The sequence below is a fragment of the Parambassis ranga genome, chromosome 7 (assembly GCF_900634625.1).
Source record: "Parambassis ranga chromosome 7, fParRan2.1, whole genome shotgun sequence".
Taxonomy (NCBI): Eukaryota; Metazoa; Chordata; class Actinopteri; family Ambassidae; genus Parambassis; species Parambassis ranga.
Window position 1 is genome coordinate 11,127,421 of NC_041028.1, and position 13,755 is coordinate 11,141,175.

The following is a 13,755-nucleotide window of genomic DNA, read 5'->3' on the forward strand; positions in this document are numbered from 1 at the left end:
GCTCTTTGTCATCTTAAACCTCAAATTCCAGCCGTCTCCATTAAAACAAGCAATCATGCATTCATAACCGACATAACAGTCAGTGTCTTCTGATCTTCCCCGGCCTGTAATGCAGACGTATGAGGACCAGCACAGCAGTGAGGAGGAGGAAGAAGAGGAGGAGGAGAGTGAGGATGGAGAGGAGGAAGATGACATCACGAGCGCTGAGTCAGAGAGCAGCGAAGATGAAGAAGGCGGGGAGCCAGAAGACCAGCAGGGGGCCAGCAGACAGCAGCAACTGGAGTGGGATGACTCCACCCTCACTTACTAAAGTGACAAACACGCCCACCAACACACACACACACACACACGCCACACTCAACACCAGCTCTGACACACTCACTCACTGCTTCACACACACACACACACACCCCTTCCTACAGTTTCATGTCTAGGAGCCATGATGTAAAAACAAAAAACGAAGGAAAACTAAAATTCCCTTCAGCGTATATATATGGTCAAGATTTTCCTGTTGTTATCTTCGTGGTGGTACTCAGTGTAGTGTAGTCATCACCGGGTTGCAGATTTTTACTTTTTATTTTTTTATTTATTATATTTTAATTCCCAGGAAAACTTGGCCTACATTTGTTTTTGAACTGTGTGAAGAAGCCAACCCTGCACTTTTTGTTTTCTCTCAGACATAAGGCTTTCAAAAGGAGAATGTTTTTTGTTTTCCTGATGTATATTCTTGCTAATGCTTTTAGATTTGTTTGCAGATAAACTCACAGATAGCTTTGACTTGAGTTTTCTTGGCTTGTAGTCCACAGTGAAACAAAAATGATGCTTTTAACAAGTAGAGCGCATTTTCTTTTCATTTCCTTCTTTCAGTGCATGAGGAAATTTGGAAAGTCATATGTGTAGAGAAATAAATTGCTTTTTAAAGATTTTGTAAATATAAAGAAACCATGTAATTAGTCAATGTGTTAGTGAAGGCCTACTCATCGGGGTCCAATATCTAAAATGACGCAGTACGTAATGTAGAATATTTGTGTCACACAGGCTGTAGCATGTCGCTATATTTCTGCAAAAGCTGTTTTCATCATGCTTGTACAAAATGTCTGCTCCATGATGAGAAACCCAGGACTGTTCAGCAGAGGTTTCCATGGCAAAATGGCGTCTATTTTGTCCTCTCGTTTCTTTTGCTTTCTCGTAGGCAGGACTGGGAAATGGTGTCAGCTTTCATACATGCTTTTGCTTTGCTTGCACAGGTGGCAATGCTCTACTCCTGGTGTTAAGTGTGTTTCATTCCCAGTAGATCTCACTGTTGTACAGAGGGGATTTTCTTTTTGTTCAAAGTAATCAATGCTAATGTACAAATCAACATTTTGGGTCGGCACACATCGGTTACTTACATTTCTGCAAGAGTATTAGAAGAGAGGCGTCCTCAGCAGCTTTAAAGCCGTTGTCTGTATCCTAGTACTGCTGTTCTGACAGAAGTAGGAAACAACCATCTTTCAAACTCCTGAAAGAGCATATTTATGACAGGCAGACCTTTGGTGGAGTGGTGCAGTTGCTGCCGTTGTTTTTGGGGAGAAGTGAAAATGAAGGTACTTTACAGAATTTCTTTGTTGCAAGTTTATTTTCCATGGCACGGCTATATAACCTTGGATTAATAATAACAATAATAATACATTCACCAGATGCATTTTTAATCTGTTTTCCTATTGCAGAAGAATGGCTGTCTTTGCTGTAGCTCAGTGATTTTACTAGCGAGCGAACGATTGTGTCATTTCCAGCAGGAAAACACTTTAAAAATGAATCATCTTTGGATTTTAAAATGAGATATTTTTGCAGTAGACCACTAGATTTTATTGTACATGGAACTGTACTGTAGAGTTGTTCTAAGATATTTGTTTACATTTGGTAAACTTTTCCTCCTGGAGTACGACGCTTACAGAATTGATTGGAAAAATGTGTCCAACCTGTTTCCTCTCAGACACTGTTGTCCGTCACTGTTGTATATATCTTTCTCAAGGCCAGATAAAATTTACCTTGAAGTTTTGTGGGTACAATTTAAACCTCTCCTAAACCTGCATAAATTAGGACCAGATTTGGGGCATTGCTACAGATCAGGATATGGGTCACTGGATGGAAATTTGAGTTGTAATTTCTGAATTAAATTTCAGGAATCTGACTTTTAATCTCAGACATGTTGAGACATGTTTTTTTACAAGTTTCATTTATAATGGCCCTAATCCTCTTCTGCACATTGCAGCATACAGACAGTGGCATTAACAGGATTAGAAAAGTTGGTGTTTCAAGTCTCATACTTTGCACGTGCACCTGTTTTCAGAGGCCAAAATAAAATGTAACAAAACACATTCAAGACTACTTTTGAAGACAGTTTTTAGGCTGCTTTTTTGATGGTTTGGCTTTTAATTACTTCATTTGTTAACGGGTCTGTAGTGGAATTGTAGTGAACAGTCTCCCCTCCGTGATGACTTGGACTAGGTAAACCGGGTCCAGGTCTGGCTTGAGATGGGAGTGCCTTTTGCCAATCATAACGTAATTAGCAGGTCTAACAAAAACACTTCTCCATGCTCTTTTATTTGTGGCATATTTTGTTTTATGCTAGATTTCTTATGTAGCTGGGATACACATTTTTTTCTCAGTTTGTTGTAACAATAGTCCATGCTAGTTTTATTAAAAGTGAAAACATTTTACATAGATGTCATGTGTCCTTGTTGATGTTTAGAGGAAGTAGATCCATATTGTATCTTCTATAGATATTGTACTAAATCATATTGACGGAATCCACCTTTAAAAGATGTACAGTACATTATGAAATTGCTTTGGCAACATACATGGGTATACTGTTAACTGACATATTTGTGTATAGTGGAAGGTCAATTTGAACAGTGTCCTATTGCTTGAGTTGTCGAGAAATGCATTTGAGGGCAGCATGAAATTCACAAGAGTACCTATAAGCTGAGATTCTCACAGTTCCATCATGTCAGACGTTTCATGTCCAACTACAGTTTAATGTAACATTGATATGTGCACACCGAGTCTCCACAGTGACTCTCCACTGAGTTATATGCTTTCTCTTCAGCCCTTCAGCTAAGTGTACATCTATTGAAATGAATGTCACTGCCTAACAACCTGAATTGCAGCCATAATGTTCTAACACTATGACATAAGAGGGGAAGTCAACTTTGCATGAACCACAAAGTTTGTGTATGTTCTGTGTGGGGTTGCGAGACTGGAGTGAGAAAGGAGACGTGATACACTACTGATTCTCAAGTCATCTGTTTCACACATCCATGACACTTCAGAAATGATTTCTCTCGTTTTATTTTCTTTGAAAAATTTGCTCCGAATGGATGGAAGGTGGTGATCTTTTCAGGACGGTTGGATGCTTCCTTTGTGCTTGTTGGAGCTGCTCTCACTTTTCTACCAATTGAAAGGCAAATTGTAGTGAAGTCGATGCTTGCTCGTAAACAAAATAAAGGATGATGAGATGTGGTAATACTTCTGTCTGCTCATGTCTTCCTTTCACCCTGGCAGTAAATGGAACACCTGGTGTAATGTGTGCAGCATAGAAACACACCCAGGGTGTTGCTGCCACCGGGAGTCACTAGAAATGTTGAACTCTGGTGCCCTCTGGTGGTGAGAATAAAATTAAAGGGCAATAAAAAACACAATTGATGCTGTAAACATTCTGACATTGACATATGTCAAACTAAATCAGTGTGAAATAACTATTAAATGCAACAGAATTTGAAATTTAAAACAATGAATGACCCAAATATGTAGATATGAATATTAAGGTGTCTTCTTAAGTAATTTCAATGTAATTCACCAGGTGGTGGAAGGTATTTTAAACCTTCAAGTTCTTACAATATGATCCTTAAGAGAAGGCCTTCCACAGACTGTAGCTAACCTTTACAGTGGATACGCTTTCAAGCAGGAGTGTTAAAGGTTGATTTAAAGGTTTAGTGAGTCGCTGTTACATAGTGTTTCTCTTATTTTGTCCAAGGATCTGCGGACTGCTCACCTAAGTAAAATAACATCACAGACGTTTGCAGCTGTAACACAGGAAATCAACAATCTGGTGGATTTTCTGGTTTTAAGACAACAATAAATTATAGAAATGCAGTACAAACCACAGCAGAGTGTTTCTCTTGAACTGCTGCACACTGCTCTACATTCATGTACATGTCATCATCTTTAACAAATGACATGTTAGTAGTACCTATGTATCACAGAGTTTCACACTTATTTGGACAGATAAAAGACATTTAAAAAAAGGGGGATAAAACAATACTGTTAAAAAGGATTAGCATCAACATGCCTAAAAGTGCACTGATTATTTACACAATCCAGGATTCATTTGGCACATATCCTTCTCTGTAAGACCGAAGACACTGATTTAAAATGTTTAGATTGTTATGCCTTGGTTTTCACACCAGAACTAGCTAAAGCCAGGATTTTGTCTTCAGAGCCTGAAAGAAAACAGGGAAAAAATATGATTTACACCAAAAAAATAAAAACCATATATAATTCAACATTTCAGTAAAATGTGTTCATGCTCACCCAGGTTTGCAGTCACTTTCTCAAACTGGCTCAGAGTAGAAGTGGCATTTTCAGTAAGAAAAGTCTCATCCTCCAAAGTGAGCTGTCGGGCAGGAATGACACATTTAATATGTTGGAGCTCCTGTTGCTGTGATTGTTCTGTTAGCCTGGTGACAGCTACGTGACTAAAAATAAATCAATGCAGCTCTAAGATGGCATGTGGACTCACAAGCACAAGCCACTGAATCATCCCTGGAAAAAAAGATGCCTGCTGTGAACGCTCCTCACCTTCTCTCCCAGTTTTCTCAAGGCTGTGAGGATTTCCAGTTTCTGCTGGGTGTACACGTCCCGTGACAGTTTCCCCACCATGACATCTCGGTCCATCTGCGCAAAATGTCACACACCAGTTGGACACTCTTTAGGCCAAGCAGAGATACACACTAAGGAATTAATAAGAGGTCAAATAAAATCTACAAGTCCAGACCTCTGCTAATCTGGTTCTCAGCTGTCCTGGCTGCTTCTTGGCAAAAAGTCGGATCACCTCTGGGGTTTTGAACGCTTGGCTGATGGCAGCCTGGATCGCCTGGTTAAGACAGAAATATATAAACTTATTTATTTTAACAAATCAGTACAAATAGTTCCTTGTAGCTGCCTCCAATAATACAAAATCTGAAACAGCACATTAGCCTGATGTAACTGCAGAATACGTATACACATTATTTTCTGACTGAACAACAATAGTTGGGGGATTACTTGCTCTTAATCTCCTTACTACACTGTGCCTGCACACTATTGATTATCCATACCAACTGCATTCCACTGAGTTCATCCACAAGTGTCATGTCTCCTGTCATTATCTTCTTCAGGGAATCGTTGAATTCACCCAGCTGCTCCAGTGTCTCCTTCTTTGTCTCCTCATATTCTTCCTCGTCCAGCTCTTCTCTGGAATACACAAAGAAACGATGACACTTACAAAGAAATACAGAGAAACAGAATGTATCATCATTAATTAATTATCATCTCTTTTTTAATTTGTCATCAGATTTTCTAATGAGCTCATGACTCTGTACTGCACCTGCATTCCTCCAGGTCCTGCAGCTGCTGCATCAGTCTGTCAAGTTGTTCCTCCATGTTCTGCCTCAGTTTGCCTGTTTCTGATTTTCCACGAGAAGCCATCCTCTTAGAATCGTATTCCCAAACACTGGTAAACAAAAAAACTGTTAAACACAGCAGATTATACGGACTATTGTGTCTTAAGTATGCCACAAATAACTAATTGCTAACTTACTGCTACATGCTATGGAAACATTATCTTATCTGTTGGTGTTGCAGAGGGGTTAGTATTACTTGTCCATAATCAAATAATATCGATAAACACTGAGGCATGCTGTTAGTGTTGTTTTGTTAGCTGAGTAGCTAGCTAGCTTACTAAAAGAAAACACCTCACCCGCTCTTTCTTTGTAAACCAGCCTTGCGATAGTTTGCAACAGCTTGATAAATATACCATAAAACTGAACAGAGCCACCAAATGATTCCACGAATACTTATTAGCTAAAATTACACACGGTTACAAAATGTTTACTAGTTATCTTGGCGTTGTAGATTTAGCAGATTTGTGATTGTGAACGTAGCTCGTTTCTGTGTGGGTGCGGCTCTCGTCTTCCTGGTTAGTTCTGACCAATCAGATCGGTCGTCTTTAGCGATACAGGAAGTAGACGACACATTACAAATCGGCTGACTATCGCTGTTTCCTTGGTAGCGCTATTGCTTTATTGTAAATCTTTTATCACATTAGCATTTGTGATTAGAGTATAAGCTTAATGTTTTGTCTTTTTGGGGGACCATATATATATCTATATTTTTATTTTGCCGAGCTTAATGGAAGCTTGCCATGAGTTGTTACGAAGCTAACATTTGCTACAGTGTATAGTTTTTATAATGCTATCGTTCAGTGAAGCTAACATATTAAGTAGCCTCTCTGTTAGTTCGCTTATTTTACTGCCCATGTTTGGCTTCTGTAACACACTTTTGTTTAATTTTTAAAGATACTTCCCCTAAAATTCAAGTCACCAGAATTTCTGACATGTGAGTCTTCACAGAGATCAGTTAGCTGTGTATCAATTAGTCTTTGTTTCTTCACCATTTTGCAGTTGAAACCCAGCTCCATTATGAAGCATGGAGAGTCACACCACAGTGAAAGTGGTCCTGCTGGCCTGCGGGTCTTTCAACCCCATCACTAACATGCACCTGCGAATGTTTGAACTGGCTCGAGATCATCTGGAGGACACAGGTAGAATGAAGTGACACTGAACATGTTTTGCTGCTGCTTCTAATCACCTATTGAATCACACATTTCCTTCATGTCTAAGGTCAATACAGGGTGGTGAAAGGAATCATCTCTCCAGTGGGTGATGGCTACAAGAAAAAGGGCTTGATTGAAGCCTGCCATCGTCTTGAGATGGCCAGGTTGGCCACAGAAAACTCAGACTGGATCACAGTAGATTCCTGGGAGAGCCTGCAGCCAGAGTGGGTGGAGACGGCTAAAGTTGCTCGGTAAATTGACACATTGAATGTCTTGTCAATGCCAGTGCTTACATAAGAAACACTTGAGATGTATTTTGTCTTGTGACAAATATATTACACTGTCTGACTTTTCACTTAGCTTGCCTCCTGCAGCACCTTTTGATCATTTAATAACATTTTAATGTTTGTTTGTGCCCACTCAGGCATCACTATGAGGACCTGCTTGCAGCAGAGCAGAACGACGACGAAGTGGACACAGTCAAGTATGCAAAAAAGAGACGCATAGAAGAAAATGAGAGTTCTGCTCATCACAGCAGGGGTGGTAGGCCATGTTTCTCAAACATTATCTGTTGTTCTGTGAAACTCCTCCCTCTTACAAGTCTGATCCTGCTTTCACTGTATTCACAGTTTACTGTATTCAGCATGATTACACGGAGACAATGTTTTAAGGGAGTAGATAGTCTGGGTGTTAATGGTGTGTGGCAGTTGACACCTAATCACACCTCCAACTGTAAAGAAAGAGGGAGAAATAGAAAAGAAGTGCTAAGCATGATCTTGAGTGTCAGACATGTAGGTGTTTTGCATACACTGCTTGCAAGGAATGTATGTTCTGTACCTTCAATTTTTTTCATCAAAATTGGACCCGCTGTGACATTTCATTGGGATATTTGGGTGTGTTATTGCAGCAGTGACTATTTACAGTCCCTAAATTGGTGACCAAAAAAACCTTGAACCATCTGATGCCGCCTCAAGACATGCCACTCAAAGTTCATGCAGCTCCTTCTGGAGTCACAAAGGCTTTATATAACTTTTCCCCCAGTGTACACTGACACTCCCCAGTACTTGTAAGGAAATGCTGATGTGTAAAAACCTGGAGTTCTAGCTAATGCATGTGTTTGTACTTTTAGTAAGTTAAGAACATTCTTGAATCTTCAGGGACAGAGAGACCTGGGTCCTTTAATTTGACTCTTTTCTCCCTCTTCAGATGGCATTCATCTGATGCTGCTCTGTGGAGCTGATGTCTTGGAGTCGTTTGGGATTCCTAACTTGTGGAAGCAGGAGGACATCACAGAGATAGTCAGCCGCTACGGTTTGGTTTGCATCACCCGCAGCGGCAATGACCCACACAAGTTCATCTACCAGTCAGACACGCTATGGAAGTATCGCAAGAAAATCCACGTAGTCCCTGAATGGGTGACCAATGAAATCTCAGCAACTCACGTGCGCCGGGCACTGCGCCGAGGTTGGAGTGTCAGGTACCTGCTGCCAGAGAGTGTCATTTATTACATCCATGAGCACGGGCTCTACAGTGCTGAGAGCGAGCAGAAAAATGCCAACGTGATCCTGGCACCACTCCAAAGATACACAGATGCCTCTTCCAGCTAAAACGTCCTGAAATACACACTGTGCTGCAGGTTTACTGTGGATTTAAAACATACCAGCACCATTCAGTTTATCTGAGCTTCCACCAGTGCCTACTTGGTAGAACAGTCTTTGCTGATAGTGGGTCCGTTTTCTAAGAAGTCATAGACTTTCTTGAGTGAACAGGTGCTCTGACTTTGCTAGTGTGTGTATGTGTGGGAAAATGTAGAACAAAGTGAGTGGGTGTTAAATTAACCATATCATGTTCACGAGTGTTTATACATATATGTTAGTATTGCATCACATGATAGGACATATGATAAAATGTCACCCCAGCTTGCCACAGGTTCTCTGTAGAGCAGGATTGTCCCCTGCATCCACCCAGTCAAAAGCTAGAAGTACATTTGGTGCTGCAGATTTTAAAGGTGTGATTTGTGGTATTGAAAATAAACAGCCTTTGTTTTCCACTCTTCATTGCTGTTGTGGTGCTATTGTCAGGAGGGTCTGCTCATTTCCCAGCCAGTCATCACTATCACCATGAAGTATACCTGATACTTAACATTTATATCACAGTTGCTGCCTCAGATCCGTGTACAGATCAGGGGTAACAGTGTCATGTTATTTAAACAGTTAATAAGTATGCATTATGTGTCTGTCACAGTCCTGGCTAGAAAACAACCCGGACAAGGTTTTTCCCATGCTGAGCTGATGTAACAGAAAGAAAAAGCATGTCAGTCATTTGGCACGCTCTGAGTTTTATTTTCTTTCCAGCTAGAGTTGTGTTAATTCCATTCATCTGCATGCCAGATTAGATCAATATTATCTTTCTCATGACACACACAGGTGTGTCATAAAACAACATTCACTTCACTGGTAGGAGTAAATGTATCATGTTTACTGTAACTGCGTTCACCATGAAATCAGAACTCTGACTTGAGTCAGAAATCAGAATTATGAGATTTAAAAGTTGAGTTAAAGTCTGACGTCAGGATCAGAAAAATGGCTCAATGTCAAGAGCTCAATGTTTCTACAGTGGTTCTAATCCTCTTTTATAGTGTGTTTACAAATAATTTCTTATATTTTGACAGAAAAAACAACTTTTTCGATAAGATCAACATGCTTTTCCTTTTGTTTCCTCTGTGTGTGTATTCGCGCCAATACTGTGTAATGCCTGAGGCAAAGTTTGTGTGAGACCAGTCAGACACGTCTGTCCTCCCCCACTTTGCTCCCTGACACCTCCCATTACGCTCACATGGGGCTTCAGGTGAGGGCACACCTCCCACAAAACAGTATCGACTCCGCTCATTTCCAGAACTTCTGCATCGGCCCTGCAGCCTGAGGGTCACATCTTATTCACACACATCTCTGAAATAAAGGGCAATCAGCATGCCTGCCAGCCTCTGCGGTACGTGGGACATGATCAGCAATGTCAACCTTGAGGGCTACATGATTGCACTGGGTAAGTCTCTCTCGGGCACGTTACAATAATTGAAAATTGTCCTTTAATATATTACATTTTTGAATAAATTGTGATATCTTTAATTAGATTTGTATTGCATGCAGCTGTTAACACACTGAGTGACTGCAGTCTGAGGTTTTGTATGGTATGCATGGGAATGTGTGAGGGAGAGAATGTGTTTGTAGCCTGTGGGTGAGATTGTACTATATAAGCTTAGCTACAACACTTTACTACCAATCCAGGAATCAGCCCCTGTTTACGAAAGATCGCTCTAAAGTTAAAGCTGAAGAAGGTGATCGAGCAGCAGGGGGATCAGTTCATCATCAAAACTCTCAGCACCTTCAAAAACTACACCGTCTCCTTCAGAGTGGGGCAGGAGTTTAAGGAGTTCACCAAGGGGCTGGACAACAGACATGTCAAGGTGAATGGTTAAAGTGACAATAAAAATCATTTTTTTTATTATGCTTAAAATGTTCTGTGCTGCGACTTACACTGTCAGGTCTCTGTGTGTGTGATCTGTGCAGTCACTGGTGACCTGGGAGGGGAACAAGCTGGTGTGTGAACAGAAAGGAGAGAAGAAGAACCGGGGCTGGGCGCACTGGATCGAGGACGACAAGCTTCATCTGGTATAAAGACGAATGTGGATGTTTTAGTTGTGTAATGCACACAATGCAACTTTATTTATAATGCACTTTAAAAACAACCAGGTTGACCAAAGTGCCACGACATAAAAAACAAAAGAATAAAAACAACAAAAAAAGAAAGAAAGTATTAAAAACAGATTTAAAAGAAAAGAAATGCCAACATCTCATTGCTGTGTCAAAGGCCAAGTGCGGGATTTAAATATTTATTTAAATAGTCATGTTTGAAGGCAGCTCATTCCATAGCTTTGGTGCTGCCGCTGCAAAGGCCTGGTCCCCTCTGAGCTTCAGACTGGTCTTAGAAGGAGTTGGTCAGCCAACCTCAGACTGGGATAGGGATGGAGGAGCTCAGAGAGGTACAGCGGAGCCACACCCTTACACACTTAAAAGCAAATACAAGCAGTTTAAAATGGATCCTAAAGTGCACAGGCAGCCAGTGAAGAGAAGATAAAACCGGGGTGCAGCTGCATTTTCCACAAGATGTAATCGAGAAATGACTCACCCCAAAATTGTGCATTGCAGTAATCCAGCCGGGTGGTTACAAAGGCGTGGATTACTGTCTCAAAGAGCTGTTTTACTAGAAGCTGCCTAATCTTGGCAAGCTGCCTGAAGTGAAAGAAGAAGCGCAATCTTACAACTGAGTGACTTTGGCCTTTAGTTCAGGATCGTTTTAAAACCCTGGTTCATCTCAGGTTTGCACGATTTTAAATTGTTCAGTTGTACAGGGGCCCAAACACCATCACCTCAGTCTTAGAATCATTAAAATGTAGGAAGTTCAGTGCCTTCTCAATAGGAACACAGATCTGGCAGTCATCTGAACAAACTGAAATATTTCATGAAAATGTGTTTAATCAATGTAGAGAAGATAGAAGCAAGGATGAAGCAAGGTGTCTGGACTTGTGTCTATGTATTATGACCTGGATGACCGAGAATCTTCATCAATGTGTTTAATCAATGTTTCCTCTGCCCTCAGGATCTGTACTGTGAGGGAGAGCTTTGCCGGCAGGTGTTCAGAAGGACGTGAACGAGTGAAGAGGAAGCTCACTGTGTGAAGGGGGCGTTCCACTGTTCATGCTGAATAACACAACCACTCAGGCTGTGGGATGTTCTCTGTAATGCAACTTTAAACTTTAACAGTTCTGAGGAAAAAAAACCTGTTCTGCTATGGTATGAATTTACCACTAGATGGCATCACTGCATTACATTTGTCAGATGCTGGTATCTGGTCTGAGGTTTGGTGGTGCTGGCCCTGTATGAAAAACAATGGACTTTCAAGACACTCATGGTTTCTGTCAGCTGGCTGAAGAGACAGCTGATCCCTCTGTTTGTTTCCTGGAGATAACATATTGCATGTATTATAGCTCGAGCTGTACACTTGTGGAGCTGGTCATTCGACTGTAACACAAACTTTGGTCGAGGATGGTTTTTGGAGTAGCTGAGTTTTGGTGTTTGTAAAATGTGTGTAATAAAATAAGTTTGAAGAAAGGAGCAGACCATTTGTCTTATTTGATTTAGTGATATCTGTTCTGTATCATTCATGAAGTTTAGTTGGGCCTGTGATATCATAGACCTGCATCATAATCAGACTGGCTTTTACTGTTTTGAATTTGCCATCTATAGCTACTAGTGTCTAGGGCCCCTAATACTCGTATTGAGATTATTTGTTTCAGTTAGGAGTGAAATTCTAACATTCTTAGAATTGTGACGTTTCTAAGAATTTACTCTTATATTTTGTTGTTTCTTGTTATTCACCCTCTTTCTTCTTCTTCTTTTTTATTCTTCCGTATGTTTTTTGACGCAGCGTATCTTCAGCATACATTGACCGATTTCAGCCATTCAACTATCAAAATGTTCATCTCACAGAGGACATTACAGGTCAACTTCAGGCTGACACACAGAGGCATACAAAGCTCTGAATTGCTCAATTCAGAGCAATCCTTCACATCAGCAATCAAACTTGCATTTTCTTCAGGAAATGCCCTTTTCTAGTTAAGCCTAAATCCTAGTAATAAAAAAAAGTGATTCACAAGCCCAAAAAAAAGAGGTGTGAAGGTGAGAAACTGTTAGGAGTAGAGAGGAGGACCTCTAAGTGGCTTAAGAGTTCCGTAAACAGAGAGGACAGAGAGGAAAAACCTCCAAACTAAGAATGAGTGAGGTATTAAAACGCTACAGAGGCATCGTGACCTTTTGTAGTTCTTTGTTTATTTATATTATACGACAATTATGATAATTATATGCTTCATGTAAACTGTGTTCAAAATACGTGCATACAGCCATCATCTGAGCAGATTCCCGTGTATGTGCAGCGAGCTCCCCTCATCTTACAGTGCAGACGTGCCAGCGCTTTTCCTCACAAAACTGTCAAAGTGCGCAAAAGGGAGCGCTGATGTGCGGCGCTCTGTCCTCTCGCACCCCGTGTCTCGTAGAACGTTTTTTTTTCTCTCGTCAGCTGACTGTGCTCAGACTGAGCTTTGCTCCTCTGCCCGGTTTGGTCTCTGCGTTCTTTCACCTGTTTCCATTTTGTTTGCAGGTAAATCTGCGCCAGCCAGCGCCTCCATGTAACAGACAGCAGTCACAGAAAGTTGGTGGCAGCTGAGCCAGTCGTCCCGCGGTAATATCCTACAGGCTGAATTCCATCCAAACAATTGTGTTTATGTTATTTCTTTTTTTCGACAAGGTTCATTTGGTCTTCACCTTATTTGAACTATGATAGTATTCTTTTAATCAGACCAGTGTTTTTTTTAAAAGATTAAAAGAATACTATCATAGTTCAAATTGTGTTTATGATCACATCTGAGACTACAAACCTTCATGTCACCGTCCATACTATACTGTTTATATTATCAGGCGCGTTCTCATGTTTTGTTTTGTTTTCTGACAGCGTCTCCTAAACAACGCGTCACGCTTAGCAACGGGGTCAAACACACCTCCTCACTAAGATTAAACTTTTAGTCTGTTCCGTGAGACTTGAAAGATAAGAGTCCTTACTAAGTAAGGACTAAGTTTTATGTGTTCAGCGTCATTTATAGCTTGGAGAACGTCTCTGTCGCTCCGTCATGCGTGTTAAAGGTCCTCCTCTCTACTCTTAACCGTTTTTTACCTGAAGACCTCTATTATCTTATAGGATTTAGTCTTAATTATAAGAGGAAATTCTCAGAAAACGTCATAATTCTAAGAATTGTCTTAGAATTTCACCACTAAGGGAAACTCCTAGCG

The 13,755-nt window shown here is 40.7% G+C and overlaps 4 protein-coding genes across 8 annotated transcripts in view; 3 read left to right on the forward strand and 1 right to left on the reverse strand.

The window, feature by feature from the left end:
* The window catches only part of clstn1 (calsyntenin 1), a 28,444-nt gene extending 24,934 nt beyond the window's left edge, over window positions 1-3,510 (forward strand). For all 4 annotated transcript variants that reach the window (XM_028409270.1, XM_028409272.1, XM_028409271.1 and 1 more), the window contains one exon: window positions 116-3,510. In XM_028409270.1, coding sequence (XP_028265071.1) covers window positions 116-310 — 195 coding nt within the window. In that variant the 3' untranslated portion in view covers window positions 311-3,510. The remainder of the gene's footprint in view (window positions 1-115) is intronic.
* lzic (leucine zipper and CTNNBIP1 domain containing) lies at window positions 3,318-6,213 on the reverse strand. Its single transcript, XM_028409274.1, has 7 exons — window positions 6,002-6,213; window positions 5,630-5,755; window positions 5,361-5,496; window positions 5,039-5,137; window positions 4,843-4,938; window positions 4,576-4,657; window positions 3,318-4,484 (listed from the first exon to the last, which is right to left on the reverse strand). Exons 2-7 carry the CDS (start codon window positions 5,728-5,730, stop codon window positions 4,429-4,431), a joined length of 570 nt encoding a protein of 189 aa, XP_028265075.1. The 5' UTR covers window positions 5,731-5,755; window positions 6,002-6,213; the 3' UTR covers window positions 3,318-4,428.
* Window positions 6,214-6,243: 30 nt separating this feature from the next.
* Window positions 6,244-8,913, forward strand: nmnat1 (nicotinamide nucleotide adenylyltransferase 1). 2 transcript variants are annotated; one of them, XM_028410730.1, is made up of 5 exons: window positions 6,244-6,309; window positions 6,705-6,844; window positions 6,924-7,107; window positions 7,281-7,399; window positions 8,063-8,913. In XM_028410730.1, exons 2-5 carry the CDS (start codon window positions 6,730-6,732, stop codon window positions 8,461-8,463), a joined length of 819 nt encoding a protein of 272 aa, XP_028266531.1. In that variant the 5' UTR covers window positions 6,244-6,309; window positions 6,705-6,729; the 3' UTR covers window positions 8,464-8,913. The 2 variants fall into 2 exon arrangements, with proteins under 2 accessions (XP_028266531.1, XP_028266532.1); XM_028410731.1 differs by having other exon boundaries at window positions 6,249-6,328.
* An 850-nt stretch (window positions 8,914-9,763) lies between these two features.
* Window positions 9,764-11,944, forward strand: rbp7a (retinol binding protein 7a, cellular). The gene is made up of 4 exons (XM_028410732.1): window positions 9,764-9,898; window positions 10,141-10,319; window positions 10,423-10,524; window positions 11,513-11,944. The coding sequence occupies exons 1-4, from the start codon at window positions 9,826-9,828 to the stop codon at window positions 11,561-11,563; spliced, it is 405 nt and encodes a 134-aa protein (XP_028266533.1). The 5' UTR covers window positions 9,764-9,825; the 3' UTR covers window positions 11,564-11,944.
* The last annotated feature ends 1,811 nt before the right edge of the window (window positions 11,945-13,755 follow it).